The sequence below is a fragment of the Phocoena sinus genome, chromosome 8 (assembly GCF_008692025.1).
Source record: "Phocoena sinus isolate mPhoSin1 chromosome 8, mPhoSin1.pri, whole genome shotgun sequence".
Classification (NCBI taxonomy): domain Eukaryota; kingdom Metazoa; phylum Chordata; class Mammalia; order Artiodactyla; family Phocoenidae; genus Phocoena; species Phocoena sinus.
This window is the reverse complement of record NC_045770.1, coordinates 38,100,377-38,116,897: the sequence shown is the minus strand read 5'-3', so window position 1 is coordinate 38,116,897 and position 16,521 is coordinate 38,100,377. Positions and strand designations below refer to the sequence as shown.

General features: G+C 40.8%; 1 protein-coding gene across 9 annotated transcripts in view; it reads right to left on the bottom strand.

Moving 5' to 3' along the window:
- Positions 1-6,995, bottom strand: part of MTMR2 (myotubularin related protein 2) — a 109,074-nt gene extending 102,079 nt beyond the window's left edge. The window contains exons 1-2 of one of the 9 annotated variants that reach the window (XM_032639213.1): positions 6,618-6,995; positions 5,396-5,472 (exon numbers count right to left, since the gene is read on the bottom strand). Coding sequence is in view for 2 of the 9 variants with exons in the window: in XM_032639206.1 (XP_032495097.1) it covers positions 6,618-6,697 (80 nt within the window). In the remaining 7 variants the exon portion in view is untranslated. Of the gene's footprint in view, positions 1-5,395; positions 5,473-6,458; positions 6,556-6,617 lie in introns of those variants that run through there. The other 8 variants (XM_032639210.1, XM_032639207.1, XM_032639212.1 and 5 more) reach the window with 8 other exon arrangements.
- Between the last annotated feature and the right edge of the window lie 9,526 nt (positions 6,996-16,521).

The following is a 16,521-nucleotide window of genomic DNA, read 5'->3' as shown; positions in this document are numbered from 1 at the left end:
CTTCCTTTCGACTAATGAAGATCCAATGGGTAAAGCATTGCAATAGCAATTTCAGTTTTTGAGCTAACACTGGAATGTAACATACACTAAGTCAGAAAGAGTCTGTGTCCTTGATACTTTATATCCACTATATCAGATCTGTATTAACTATCTCCGGGCTTTTACCGTGGGGGGAAAAAAACCACAAAATTATCTGTTTTAAGCCACTGTTGGTTTGATTTTCTGTTATACTCTAAATCTAAATCCTAACTTTAAAAAAATAATAAAGAGTTTTCCAAGTAAGTGTATTTAGGTTTTTTGACGTGTATAGGTTGAAACATTTTAAAAGTTAATTTTTATTATATTGAAAACATAGCATTTGCCCTTATTTAATCTAGACTAAGAAGTACTTAAAGAGGTCAAGAGTTAATCACATCCAGTAAAGAGTCTTTGAAAGAAGGAAAGTTCATCAGCAATTACTGCATGGGTACTATGTACTTGGCCAGGAGAAGAATTGTGAAGCTTGCTCATTAGTGGTCTATAGTGATGACAACATTGGTACATTTAGATGTGTTTAGAGAAACACATGTGCTCTAAGTAACAGGCTTATAGTAGTTCTAACACAGACCTTAACCTAGTCCTAGAAACACATTAAGAGGGATAAGCACAATCAGTTCTGTGTAATAAAGCTACAGGAAAGGGAATTGAGGTTATTATTTTCATTAAGAGGGCATCTTCTCTAGTCCCTTTAATTTTAAGAACCTTGTATCAATCTTTTCATTTTATATAGTTCCGCTTTTAACCTGACTTCCTGTGGAATGCAGCCTTATAAAATCACTCCCTATCCATATCACCTCTCAATAGTTTTAATCCTATCCACTGATTTAACTAAATTATAGAGTAGGCCAAGAGATGGCAAGTGCTTTACCTATTCAAAACTAACTTCCTTTAAAAGAAGAAAATATTCTATACTAATCTAGAGAATGGTCAAGTCCTGAATCACATGCAACCTTTGTCCCTGATGAATTTGAATACAATAGCATTAATTGGCAGCTTTCCAAAATAAACTCACTGCTTACTGAACATCTGTATCTGGGTTATTTACTTCCCTTGGGCATAATCCTTTATTGGTTCAGGTGATGGCCTCCTGGAATTCTTTATAATACTTTTTTAATATGTATGTTACCACTAGTGCATCTCACCAAGGATCTATTTTTAAGAAAAGCCTAAAACATATATTCTTGATTTGGTGTTCTTTCTTACAGCTACAAAAGAAAAAAGCTAGGGAAATTTCCAAAAAGCGAGATACAATAAATCCACAAGAGATGACTTTTACCTCTCACTACTTCAGTCAGTATTCTTACAAAAGTGCTCTAAGTAACAGGCTTATAGTAGTTCTAACACAGACCTTAACCTAGTCCATTTCAACTAATATTGATGGAGTTACTAGGCAACAATCAGGAAAAGACCCAAGACAATGGTTCTCAAACTTCAGCATGCATCAGGATCACCTGGAGGTCTTATTAAAATACAAACTGTGGTCTCCACCCCCAAAGTTTTTGATTCAGTTAGAAATGAGGTAGGCCCAGGAAATCTGTATTTTAACAAATTCCCAAGGGATGCTGATGCTACTGTCCTGGAACTACTGACCTATATTAATAGAAGACTATTGATGACAGCATAAGAAAGAATAAAACATACACAGGACCCAGTCTCAGCTTTAGTATTAACTTGTATACTTTTGATTGGTAATTTAAATGTTCTTCCAGAAAGATATATACAATTACTGATTAGTTCACAAGAATATTGGATCTTATCTAACAGAACTTCAAGGTTCTTTTAGGGTCCTGTTATAATGAAACCCAAAATAAGTAATTTTTAGGCTACCAAAATGTTCAATGTCTGATGCAAGGAGTTAATAACAAGGCCAAGGTTGGAGATTCAACCTATTAGCTTCACTTTGTTCTGTAGCTATAGTTTCTACCACCAATCAGGCCAGCTGCCTCAGAAGACATGCCAAGAGTCAAAAGGAGTATTGGTAAGAATGTGTGATTGGATACAAATCCATCACCACTACTGAAAAAACAACCTAAAAGGATATTTCCTACTTACATCACCTCTAAGTAACCTTGGGGCTGAAACCAGAAATGAGACCTTATGACAAAATGTATTGTAGAAATCTTAAAAACTCTCCTACCTCTTCAGGCTGTAAGTACCATCAAAACTCATAGAAACAGAAATCCAGGATCTACTGTTTTCGAATGATGATAATTTTTTTTTTTTTTTTTGTGGTACGCGGGCCTTTCACCGCTGTGGCCTCTCCCGTTGCGGAGCACAGGCTCCGGACGCGCAGGCTCAGCGGCCATGGCTCACGGGCCTAGCCGCTCCGTGGCATGTGGGATCTTCCCGGACCGGGGCACAAACCCGTGTCCCCTGCATCGGCAAGCGGACTCTCAACCACTGCGCCACCAGGGAAGCCCGCGAATGATGATAATTTTAAGGAAGACATGCAATTCAAAAATCTAATTAGTTGGAGCTACTTTTTTGATTACATTATGTGCACCTCCCCTCTGATTTTTTTTTTAATCTAAGCTAAACGTAAATACAGAATGCTCATAAATACTAATGAATATACAGACTAGAAATCAACTGATAACCCAAAATCATCTGAGACAAACAAGTGGTACCCAAAGTAATCAGAAAATGAGGAGATATATATAGGATGAAAGAAATATACATTAAATAAAATGACTGAAAAAATAAATTAGAGAGAAAGAGACCAAAGTAATCAAGACAGATGGAAAATCCGGTAGGCTAAGGAAACAATGTTGTGAAGACATACAGGAGTGGGCACAGAAAAGATAATGCAGCCAATAAAATAGCTCAGGGTGTCAAGAGGCTTCGTGCAAGGGTAACTTCCCAGCTTGAACCTGAAGTTGTGACTTTACAGGCCAAATCCACATAAGAAAACCCTTTTTAATTCTTTGAATAGAAACCGCAAATAAGACAAGTGGGGTGAACATTCAGTCAACATTTCTTTATTCAATCATTCACTGGGCACATATTCAGCACCACATATATTAGCATATGATTATGCACTGTAAAAAGTAATCAAAGAAGCTCACTTAAGCAGTACATTTTATAAGTGTACAAAATGGAAAACCAGACTAAGAAGGCAGAATAGTACCAATATAGTATCAAATTCTGCTGTATAACTTCTACAACCTAAGGCTCAGGCCTACCCTAGCTACCATATCCAGCCTACAGTGTTGTTCTATCAATATCCTACACAAGAATCAGAGCAAAACCAACAAGAAGAAAATTATGGAATACAGCCAGATAAATAGTGTGCTGAAGTGAATTTTTTCACAACTCTCTCTCTCTGTGGGGCAGAACATGTGTGATGAATGGACAATAGCAGGATATACAAGAGCTGCTGAACAGCTCACTGAAGTAGACAATACCAAGCAGGACTCACCAAAGAAAATTACTTTTTTTAAGGATGCAAGATGATGTAATTCCTAATCATATACAGCTGATTAGGAAACTGCTATGTGATGAATATCATATTAAGAATGAAACTGTTCTGTGACCAAAGATATCAGGCCTATGATGACCTAGAAGGCAAAGCTAGAGCAACGGCAATTCTGAGCTGACTACAGATTTATAGATACATACATAGGCAGTAGATATATAGATATCAAGATTCAATATATGCTTAGTGTGAACTACAGATCCCACAAGAGCTAGTCACCCAACTTAAATGGAGTGTGTCATTTTCCAAAAAACAATGGGCAACCACATAGGTTACAGTACTATTTTTCAGATGTATATTCTTCCTACTTCCCAGAAGAGTGTAAAACATTTTACAAATTAACACATTTAAACATAATGTTTAAAATGAATTCATCTAACAGAAGTACTTGAAGAAATTAAAGATGAGTATATTACCAACTTCAGTTATAAATCTGACTTAAGTCTTTTGCCAAATTGAAGATGCATTAATAGTTTCCATTTTCAAACAAATAGGAAATATACTTTTTTGCATAAACAATTTTCCTTGGAACTAAACTCAGCAGAAATTTGTTAATCGAACGTGTAAAAGACAATCTGTAACACACTGAACAGTATTATTAACTATTATTCTACAGGAGATATCAAAACAATTTCACAAGGCAATTTCCTAATTGAAAATTTGAAAATGAAAATTTCCTAATTGTATAAAACAAAAGCATAACTACAATTTAAGGGTGAGATTTCTGCAAAAGGCTGAGATAATACAGTTCAAACACCAATATTTTGCTTTATTATAGGCTAACAAAAGTAATAAACTTAATCTGGGTAGCCACTTAACATTGCTTTTATAACCACAGTTGTCCATCCCCGTCCCCCCTGTACTAGAATCATGTGACTGTTACCCTAAATTAAGTTTAAAATTAGGCTTTCTAACAAGTGTCTACAATGCAGCTTTTCTATAATGTTGATTAAAGAGAATACCACAAACAGGTGTAATGATTCATGAAATAAAAGATATGAAAGAATTTAGCAGGGTGGACTGTATACAGTAGACAATCAAATGTTATTTTTCCACCTTCTAGAGAAGAGGAATAAAAGCTGGCATTTTCCTGTGAAAGTACAGTCATACTTATATTTTTGTCTGGAGGGGATGAAGCTAACATACTCTAGTCAAAATTCAAGGAGTTCTTAATTTTCTCAAATTCATATGTAACATAATGTTTCATTAAGAAGTTAAAAATATATACATATAAACTTTAAAGTTGCTGGACTTTTTTTTTTTTAGAAAATAATTGTGCTTAAGTGGCACAGGTAGGTACATTAGTTTGTAATACTAACAGACATTTATTTAGTGTAATTGCAAAAATTCATAACAAAGCTTATTACCATCAAGTATTATCATTAAGATAAAGAATTTTAAAGCTCCAAAGGACCTTACAGGTTTTCTAGATCAACCCCCTTACTTCAAAAGATGAAAAACCTGCAGACTGGAAAGGTTAAATGATACAGGCCAAGTCACTAGCTGAGCCTAGGACTTTAAAAGAGCCTGAGCCTCCTGACTTCCAGTACTTTCTTTCTAACAACATTATGCTGCCTCCTGTGGTTCCAAATCCTCTCCCTTGGATGAGATTACTAGTTGCCTCATTTTTGCTCTTTACATTCTATCCTGAGCCATAGTTGTCATTCGTAATTCTCCCATAAAACTGTAATTTTCGAACCTGTTTTCTGAATGATTTTACAGCTGAGTGTAAATCCCCAGCTTTCTAAATTTCCAAGTAATAAACATAAACTTAAAAAATACTTAAAACAAGTGTACACTGTACATAATCAAACACAAAGAAAAATTCTTCTCTCCTGGATAACTCAATATACAAATTAAAAAAAAACATTTATTAAGCACCTCTGACAGGAAGGGTCTCTGTTTAATGCTGGTGATATGAAGATGAATACGATCCTTGTCCTCAAGTAGCTTATAGCCTAGTAGAGAAGACAATTAAACCAACAATTACACTGTGCTTGTTAAGGACTCTGAAACCAGTGTGGGCAGGTTGCTATGAACGCATTTACGAGAATCTAATTTAGAACGGTGGGATCAGCTACTGATTTCCCAATGAGGTCCCGAACAGCCACAGGAAAAAAAATGGCAGTATCACCCATATCTAGCAGAATCCAAAATGAATTAGAAGAGACAGAGCAACTTCAATTTATTCACAGGAAAAAATGAAAATAGTGTTTTCACAGCGGTTTAGTATCTAATAACTCTCTAATAACAGCTAGACTATTTTTCAACGGAAAAGAACCTGATTTCATTGTGGCCATATAACAAATACAGGTCTTCCAATTATTTCTTAATAAAATTTTAAATCATTATTTTAAAACCAAAGGAAAAAACTGCGTCTGAAACACGTGTAGTTAACATTCACAACAGCTCTCTGCAAAGCTGCATAGTAAAGTCCTCCTCAAAATCCCATCTGGTACAAGAGAAATAACCTGGAGAACCGGTAGCCCAAGAAGGAAGAAAACTACCACTCATTAGTTACTCGGGAATAATGACTTTCAGCTGGAAGATTCAGACCAGAGAAGCACAGTGGTGGGTATTTTTACTTACATTTTAAAGCAAAGTGTGGGGGGGGGGGGGCGGGGGTGGAGATCAGAATGTAAGGAAAATGGTAAAAGAGATAAGTGAAGCGAAGGGAAAGAGACGAGAGAGTCTTTAAGCAAAGACTTAAAGACGAATGGAGAAAACACTGGAGGATGATTCTGGAAAGAGTGGTAAAGAGAGAAAGGCAGGGAGGAAATGGGGGGAGGGCTATACAAAAAATGAATTAAGAAGTAATGAAAGATTAGAGAATGTAATGAACCAGGGCTTCCCCAACCGCGGATAAAACGACCTCGGAATACAAAAGGTAGAGGAGCCGAAAAAGAAGCAGTAAGTTTTAACCTCCTCTTTCCCAGCCTCTAACCCCCAGAGAGGGATAAAGAAGACGTTCCCAGTCCTAGGGAAGGAATTCCGGCGCAGTCTCCTGGAACCAGAGGCGGCGAGCTGGGGCACCATCCAACGAGGCCCCGGCCCCACTTCATCCCCCTCGGACGCTGGGCGAGGCCCTGGGCGTCCCGGTTACCTGGACAGGGAATCCACGCTGGGTGGCCGTGCTACTGCCGGCTGGGAGCCAAGACTCTCGCAACTCGAGCTCTTCTCCATGGCGCGGCGGAGGCAGCGGGAGAGAAAGCCTGCAGCGACCTCCGCGGCTGCCGGGCTGCAGAAACGGAGGGCGGAGTGCGACTGGCAGGGGCCGCGGTCAGGCCCGCGCCGGCCCAGGAGGGAAACCGGAAGCGGCCATGTTCCCCCAGCTTGCACCGCGCGCGGGGGCTGCCGGGGAGCCGGAGGACCCCGCGGCGCCCTCAGACGCCCGCCCCCCACGCGCCACGCACGTTGAGACCCCCCAGCGGCCCCACGCGCCGCGCCAGCTGTGTCCGCCGTGCCTCCGCTGGTCGATGGGAAAGTGAGGGGGCGGCACCGGAGGGGAGGGGGTTCCGTGAGGCAGGAGGGACCAGGGCTGCGGAAGGAGGGGACATTTTAAAAATAAGAGAGAGGAAACGGAATGTTACGAACGAGCGTCTCAAGAGAAGAAAGAGACAAGGACCTTAAGGACGGGGAAGATTGTGACAGGAATGTGGAGGTCAGGGAAAGTGGGAGGACAGAGTAATAAAGGAACGTGGGCAAACAGTAGGATGAGGGGGCAGAGGGATTTGGGGAATGAGGAAGGGAGGAAGAGAACATAGGGACGCGTAAAGGATAAGGATATGAGAGATGAGATGGCAAAATGTTTACCGGATTAGGGGCTGAAAATAATGATTAAATAGTTGTTCATTAAATCATAAACGCTGCTTTAGAGTTAGTCATGCATTCAAATCCTGCCTTTGCCAGTTATTTGCAGTGTAATTCAAGGCATGGAACATCAGCTTCCTTATCTTTAAAATAGGAATAATAATAGTTTCAGAGATTAAATGAGTTAATACATGTTAAATGCTTAAAATAATGCTTCATACATAGAAAATACTCAAATGTAAGTAGTATTACTACTGTCTCCGTAGGGGTTGTTAGGATGGAATGGACTAATGTATACCAGCAGTTTCTAAACTTCAAAAATGGTGGCTGTAGGAGGGGAAGATGTAGGAAGCAGGGCTGAGAAGTAAGCAAGTGATTGGTATGGGAAGGGTAATAGGGAAAGTATAAAACAGGGAAAAAGTTAATGTTCATTCTATTTCTGTTGCACCCCTGCCCCAGCATTGTAGAAAGAGCACTAGAACAGAAGCTGAAACTTTCAGTCCTACTGTGAGTTGGATTAAAGTCTCTGTGGTCTGGAAGTGTCTGAAGGGGAAAATCACTTTTGGCATTAATCCATTGTCCACACAAAAACAGTATGAAAGAGGAAATGGGGAAGGAACTGTTAATTGTGTGAAAAGATTAGACACATATACTGTTGGATGCAGTGGTGTTGGACAGAGGGCAAACTTTTAGTAATCTTTCCCTGTCCTTCCAAATTCCCAAGCAGGGCAGGAAGGGAGGGTAGAGGGATAGAACTGTGATAAGAGAACCAGAACTGGGTGAAGGAGAAATGGTTCTGCTGGTAATTTTCTGTTACAGAGGACAAAGGAATGCCGTAGGAAGGATACATAAAAGAATTTTTCTGATAGAGACTGAATCCCAATCACCTCGTGTATGTGGTATAAAAATATGCAAAGATTATTTCTGTGAAAAACTTAGACAATGAGTCTTAAAAAAAAAACACTTCCTTGCTAGGATAAATAGAATTATGTTGATTTAAACTATATTTAATTTATACTGACAACTGATGTTTTTAAGAAAATCTTAAAGTATAGGGCCAGTGCAATTGAAATATTAACTTGCAAGTACCTTCCCCAGAGGAACAACTAAACTAGTTGTGTTCAGTATAAACTATAGTACCTATTACAATGAATGAATATGTGTTTAAGCAGAAAGACGTGGCCTTTCTGTTCCATTTTCCAGCTTGGCAGGGACAGGATGGTAACTGATGGGTTTTATTTCTATCATTTTTTTTTTGTACGCCGGCCTCTCACTGTTGTGGCCTCTCCCGTTGCGGAGCACAGGCTCCGGACGCGCAGGCTCAGCAGCCATGGCTCACGGGCCCAGCCGCTCCACGGCATATGGGATCTTCCTGGACCAGGGCACGAACCCGCGTCCCCTGCATCTGCAGGCGGACTCTCAACCACTGCGCCACCAGGGAAGCCCATTTCTATAACTTTTAAAGAGAACTGTACTCCTCTGATAGGCAGAGAGAATAAGTAGTCAGGAACACTTGACAAGAATAAACGTCTACAGTGATTCATTAAAAAAATGTTGCTTCTCCATCCTTACCTGCCTTCCAAAATGCTGGCTCACTGTCATCTGATGCCTTGACATAGATTTTCCAAGCTAAGTTTAGTAGAAACTGATGAATCCTTGAATGGGAGACCCATGTACTTTCTACTACCCAGTTCATTTTTAGCACTGTGTTGATAGAGCACTTGAAACCATCTGCCTGATGATGTAATAATTTGTATATGAGTCTATTTGATGATTAATAAAGCACAGTAATGTTAAGTGTACAGACTTTGGAACCAGAAAAATCTGAAGTGGAATACTGATTCTGTCACTCACTTGCTCTGTGATTTTGATTAAGATGCTTCACCAAGACTCAGTTTGCTCATTTCTAATATGGCATTAAAAATACCCATATAATGGGTTGTTTTTCTCTACATAGAGTTCGTTGCATAGTATCCTTTCCACAGATAAAAACTATAAACTCGGGGCTTCCCTGGTGGCGCAGTGGTTGAGAGTCCGCCTGCCGATGCAGGGGACACGGGTTCGAGCCCCGGTCCGGGAAGATCCCTCATGCCGTGGAGCGGCTGGGCCCGTGAGCCATGGCTGCTGAGCCTGCGCGTCCGGAGCCTGTGCTCCGCAACGGGAGAGGCCACAACAGTGAGAGGCCCGCGTACCACAAAAAAAACAAACAAACTCTAAACTCTAGACAAAATACAAAAAAAAAACCCTGAGGGGTCAAGAGAGTGAACAGAAGCAAGCAAAGTCAAAATGTGGAGTTAGTCACCAACACAGAGTGAGTTTCCCATTTTCTGGTGGCTTTGACCTATGGACAGATCAAAATTGTGGTGCAATTAAGAGTGACAAAAACTATCATAGAAAGCCCACTCTGTTTCTGGCCTGAAAAGCCCAGGGCAGCTAAAGAATGAGGCAAGAATTCCAAAACAGAGAACCAGAGAGGGGAACTCTAAACTCTGTATAAAAACTCAGACATATGCAATTTCATTCCTGGGTGTATAGCTGAAAGAAACAAAAACACTAATTTGAAGATACATACACCCAATGTTCATAGCAACATTATTTACAATTGCCAAGATATGGCAGCAACCTAAGGGTCCATCAACAGATAAACAGATAAAGAAGATGTGGTATACACACACACACACACACATACACACACACACACACACTCACACACACAATGTAATACTATTCAGCCATAAAAAGATGAGATTTTGCCATTTCAGCAACATGGATGACTTGCAGGGCATTATGCTAAGTGAAATAAGTCAGATGGTGAAAGACAAATACTGTATGATATCACATATATGTGCAATCTAAAAAATACAACAAACTAGTGTGTAAAACAACAAAAGAAGCAGACTCAGATATAGAGAACAAATTTGTGGTTGGTTATCAGTGGGGAGAGGGGCAATAGGAGTAGGGGAGAAAGGGGTTATTATGAGATTATATGAAATCATCTGTGTGAAACTTTTGAAAATTGTAAAGCACTATAGAATTTTAAAAATCATTCAATAAAAAACTTTTTTTAAAAACCCTATTTTGATTTGAATAACATAAAGGCAGAATGCAAGCAGCTCAGATAAAAAACCTACTACTCTTCCAGTTAAAAGAACTGAAGCAAGATTTGAGTTGTTACCCACTACAAGCAAAACAAAATCTTCAGTTTGTTTCGAACCAAGTTAATTTCTTGCTAAACAAAAGCATCGGTACTTCGCAGAGAAATAAAACAGAATTCAGAGACTCTAAAACAACATTCATAAATACCAAACACACAATTCAGAATTACTTAACATTAAAAGTACCAAGAAAGTGAGACCTAGTGTCAAAGGAAAAAGTAAAGAGAAGCTAAATTCCAGATGACAAAAATGTTGGGATTATTAGACAATGACTTCAAAGCAGCTAATATTGAACTATGTTCAATGAAATAAAAGACAATATACTTGTAATCAATGAAAAGATAGTAAAACTCAGCAGAGGAATCAAATATAAAAGATTCAAATGGAAATTTTAAGAAAAATACAGTCCCTGAAATAAAAAGATTCACTGGCTGGGCCTAACAGCAGAATGGACTTAACAGAGGAAAATGCCAGAAATCAATAGAAATTATCCAATATGAAAAAACATGAGGAAAAAATATTAACAGAGCCCAAGGGACATGTAGGACAATATCAAAAGGTCTAATATACAAATAATTGGAGCCCAGAAGAAGTAGAAAAAATTCAAGAAAACTAAAGAAACTAGCCAAAAAAACTTACCAAAATTTGACCAACAACATAAATTTACAGATTCAAGCTGCTCAGAAAACATAAAACAGGCTAAATTCAAAGAAAAGTATGCCTAGACACATCATAATTAAACTGCTGAAAACCAAAACAAATCTTAAAAGCAGCTACAGAAAAATGACACATTGCATATAGGGAACCACAATTCTAAGGGTCACAGGTTTCCCAGCAAATATTATGAGTGATAGAAAACAGCAGAGCAAAATCTTTAGAGTGTTTAAAGAAAAAACAAAAAGGTAAAACTACATATATATATATATATGTCTCTTACAGAAACATCTTTCAAGAATGATGGTGCAATGAAGACATTTTTAGATGAAGGACATTAAGAGAATGTGTTGCCAGCAGACACACACGACAAGATACACTAAAGGAAATTCTTCAGGCTAAAGAGAAATGATACCAAGGGAAACTTGGTCATTCAGGATGAAGATTAATAATGGGAGCTATCTGGATAAATATAAAAGACTGTTTTCCCTTTTAATTTCTTTAAAATACATAATACTTTTTAAAGCAAAACTTACAGCATTTTCTGGTGGAGTTTGTAACGCATGTAGATGTAATATATATGAAAATCAGAGCATACAGGCTGTCAAGGGTTCATTGTAAATAAAACTATGTAATTGCAAAGTTTCTGTATTTTCCATAAAGTGGTTCAAATAATTCTAAAGAATCTTATTGTTAAGGTATTATTATTATCCCTATTTTACAGAGTAAACATTTCTGAAGCTTTGTAAGTTTAAATATTTCAAGATCACCTGAAGTACAATTTAAGTCTACTTAACTCTGATGCCTATCTTCTTAATCACTGTGCTGTGCTTCTTCATGAATAACTCATATAATCCTCACAACAAGCCTTTGAGTTAAATGCTCATTGAGGATTGGTAACAAAATTTCCTTTGCTTAGTATACTTCTATAAGCTTCTTGGTCCAATTCTTCTTTGCTCTGGAAGTCCCCTAAAATTAATGACTCTCCCCCAGCTTTCCAGGAGGCAAATGGGATCAGCAAATTATACTAGTATTCTTCATTAAATCATTCTACAATTTTTTCTAAGAAAGCTGTATTTCACAAGTTTATCACAACAATACAGTATGCCTGCAAAATTCTTATAAGAATTCTCTCTCTCAGCACTCTTACTATTTAATATTGCTTGTAAAGAGCAGAGAGCATGTAGCATATTAACCCCTAACCTCCAACCCACCCATGGAATTGTGATTAGATCCTGTCAGACCAAATCATTTCCACCCCAAAGAAAGTAATGAAAAGGGTCGGGACTTCCAATTCTTGACAAAATGGTGAACTAACATGGACTCTGTCTTCCTCCTCCAACTCAACACTTGTAGTCATGCAGGAGCAGGAAGGAGATTGGGGGGCCTGAGAAAATAAAAAACTGTGAGAAGTCCTTTGAGAAAGAGAAGGTGACGGGCTTTCAGTGCATCGAGAATAGCAGTCTCTATGAAAAGTGAGGGGAAAAAAAATTAGATGTGTTTTTTTTCCTGCACATTACAAGTGGATCACTGTCTTCCAGGCATTTCTGCAAGGCAGAAAATATGTGTTAAGCTAGCATCAAGAAATGGCAATGTTTTCCTGGATGTGAATTCAAAACCACGGACAACAATATCCAGAGTACTTTAAGAATACATAAAGAGTACTTACTGATCAACAACAGAAAGTCAAATAATCCTATTACAAAATGGGCAAAGGACTTGAATAGACATTTCTCCAAAGATGATATACAAATGGCCAACAAGCATATGAAAAGACACTCAAGGTCACTAATTACTGGAGAACTGCAAATCAAAACTGCAAATCAAAAAAAGCCCCAAAAAAATGAGGGCTTCCCTGGTGGCGCAGTGGTTGAGAATCTGCCTGCTAATGCAGGGGACACGGATTTGAGCCCTGGTCTGGGAGGATCCCACATGCCGTGGAGCAACTAGGCCCATGAGCCACAACTGCTGATCCTGCGTGTCTGGAGCCTGTGCTCTGCAACAAGAGAGGCCACGATAGTGAGAGGCCCGCGCACCGCGATGAAGAGTGGCCCCCGCTTGCCACAACTAGAGAAAGCCCTCGCACAGAAACGAAGACCCAACACAGCAAAAATAAATTAAAAAATTTTAAAAAATAAACCATAATGAGATTCTGCTTCATACCCATTAAGATGGCTACTATCAAAATCTCCCCCAGGGCTTCCCTGGTGGCGCAGTGGTTGAGAGTCCGCCTGCCGATGCAGGGGACGCGGGTTCGTGCCCCCGTCCGGGGGGATCCCACATGCCAAGGAGCGGCTGGGCCCGTGGGCCATGGCTGCTGGGCCTGCCCATCCGGAGCCTGTGCTCCGCAACGGGAGAGGCCACAGCAGTTAGAGAGGCCCGCATACCGCAAAAAAAAATAATAATAAAATTAAATAAAATTAAATTTAAAAAAAGGAAGGGAGTCACATGCTACAACATGGATGAACCTTGAAGACACTATGCTAAGTGAAATAAGCCAGTTGCAAAAAGACAAATACTGTATGATTCCACTTAAATGAGGTAAATAAAGTAGTCACACTCTTAGAAACAGAAAGTAGAATGGTGATTGCCAGGGGCTGGGAGGCATGGGGAAAAGGGAATCGTTCAATGGGTATAGAGTTTCAGTTTTGCAAGATGAAAATATTTCTAGACATCTGTTGCGCAATGAGGTACATATAGTTAACACTACTTAAAAGTGGTTAGGATAGTAAATTTTATGTTATATATTTTTTACCAGAAAAAATAGATAAATAAAAATAGGATTACCATATGATCCAGCAATTCCACTTGTGGGTATATATTCAAAAGAATTAATAGTATGGCCATTATTTACCTTTACAATAATGATTCAGAAGTTGCACAGTTGAATTCAGCTCCTGTCTGATGGGCCAGAATTTAGTCACAGACCACACCTACTGCAAGAGAAGCATAGAAGTATAATGTTTAAATATGTGCCTCTACTCATTTTCTATTTTTGTGTAACAAATAATCACAAATTCAGTAGCGTAACCTGACACATATTTATTATCTCACAGTTTTTGTGGATCAAGACTCTTAGCAATATTTCACTGGGGGGGACCTTGAAGATGGCGGAAGAGTAAGACGCGGAGATCGCCTTCCTCCCCACGGATACACCAGAAATACATCCACACGTGGAACAACTCCTACAGAACTCCTACTGAAGGCTGGCAGAAGACCTCAGACCTCCCAAAAGGCAAGAAACTCCCCACGTAACTGGGTAGGGCAAAAGAAAAAACAGAGACAAAAGAATAAGGACGGCACCTGCACCAGTGGGAGGGAGCTGTGAAGGAGGAAAAGTTTCCACACACTAGGAAGCCCCTCCGCGGGCGGAGACTGCAGGAGGCGGAGGGGGGAGTTTCGGGACCGCGGAGTAGTGCACAGCGACGGGTGCGGAGGGCAAAGCGGGGAGATTCCTGCACAGACGATCGGTGCCGACCGGCACTCACCAACCCGAGAGGCTTGTCTGCTCACCCGCCGGGGCGGGCGGGGCTGCGAGCTGAGGCTCGGGTTTTGGTTTTGGACGGAGCTCAGGGAGAGGACTGGGGTTGGCGGCTTGAACATAGCCTGAAGGGGTTAGTGCACCACGACTAGACGGGAGGGAGTTCGGGGAAAAGCCTGCACCTGCCGAAGAGGCAAGAGACTTTTTCTTCCCTCTTTGTTTCCTGGTGCGCGAGGAGAGGGGTTTAAGAGCGCTGCTTAAAGGATCTCCAGAGAAGGGCGTGAGCCGCGGCTAAAAGCGCGAACCCCAGAGACGGGCGCGAGCCGTGGCTGAGGGCGCGAGCCCCCGAGACGGGCGCGAGCCGCGGCTGAAAGCGCAAACCCCAGAGACGGGCGCGAGCCGCGGCTAAAACCGCGGACCCCAGAGACGGGCGGGAGACGCTAAGGCTGCTGCTGCCGCCACCAAGGGGCCTGTGTGCGAGCACAGGTCACTCTCCACACCCCTCTTCCGCGGAGCCTGTGCAGCCCGCCACTGCCAGGTTCCCGGGATCCAGGGACAACTTCCCCGGGAGTACGCACGGCGGGTCTCAGGCTGGTGCAACATCACGCCGGCCTCTGCCGCAACGTCACGCTGCCTCTGCAGCTGCAGGCCCGCCCCGCACGTAGTGCCCCTCCTACCCCCATCCCCCAACCCCCGGCCTGAGTGAGCCGGAGGCCCCGAATCAGCGGCTCCTTTAACCCCGTCCTGTCTGAGCGAAAAAAACAGACGCCCTCCAGCGACCTACACGCAGAGGCAGGGCCAAATCCAAAGCTGAGCTCCTGTGAGCTGTGAAAACAAAGAAGAGAAAGGGAAATCTCTCCCAGCAGCCACAGAAGCAGCGGATTAAAGCTCCACAATCAACTTGATATACCCTGCATCTGTGGAATACCTGAATAGACAAGGAATGATCCCAAATTGAAGAGGTGGAATTTAGGAGCGAGATCTATGATTTTTTTCCCTTTTCCTCTTTTTGTGAATGTGTACGTGTATGCTTCTGTGTGAGATCCTGTCTGTATACTCTTGCTTCCACCATTTGTCCTAGGGCTCTATCCGTCCATGACTTTTTTTTAAAAATTCTTTTTCTTAATAATTAAGTTTAATTGTGATAACTTTATTATACTTTACCTTCGTTCTTTCTTTCTTTCCTTCCTTCCTTCCCTCCTTTAGACAACGAATCACCCCAAATTGAGGAGGTGGTCTCAGGGAGCAGGATTTATGATTTTTCCCCCTTTACCTCTTTTTGTGAAGGTGTATGTGTATGCTTCTGTGTAAGATTTTCTCTGTATAGCTTTGCTTCCAACATTTGTCCTAAGGTTCTATCCGTCCCTTTTTTTTTTTTTCTAAATATTTTTAAATTCAATAACTATATTATACTTTATTTTATTTTTACTGTATCATCTTTCTTTCTGTCTTTTTTCCTTCTTTCCCTCCTTCCTTCCTTCCTCCCTCCCTCCCTCCCTCCCTCCTTTCTTTCCTTCTTTGCTTCTTTCTTCCTTCCTTCCTTTCCTCCTTTCCTTCTTTCTTTACTCATACTTCTACTAATTCTCCCTACTTTTTCTCCCTTTTATTCTGAGCTGTGTGGATGAAAGGCTCTTGGTGCTCCAGCCAGGAGTCAGGGCTCTGCCTCTGAGGTAGGAGAGCCAACTTCAGGACACTGGTCAACAAGAGACCTCCCAGCTCCACATAATATTAGACGGTGGAACTATCCCAGAGACCTCCATCTTAACACCAGCACCCAGCTTCACTCAACGACCAGCAAGCCACAGTGCTGGACAACCTATGCCAAACAACTAGCAAAACAGGAACACAACCCCACCCATTAGCAGAGAGGCTGCCTAAAATCATAATAAGGCCACAGACACCCCAAA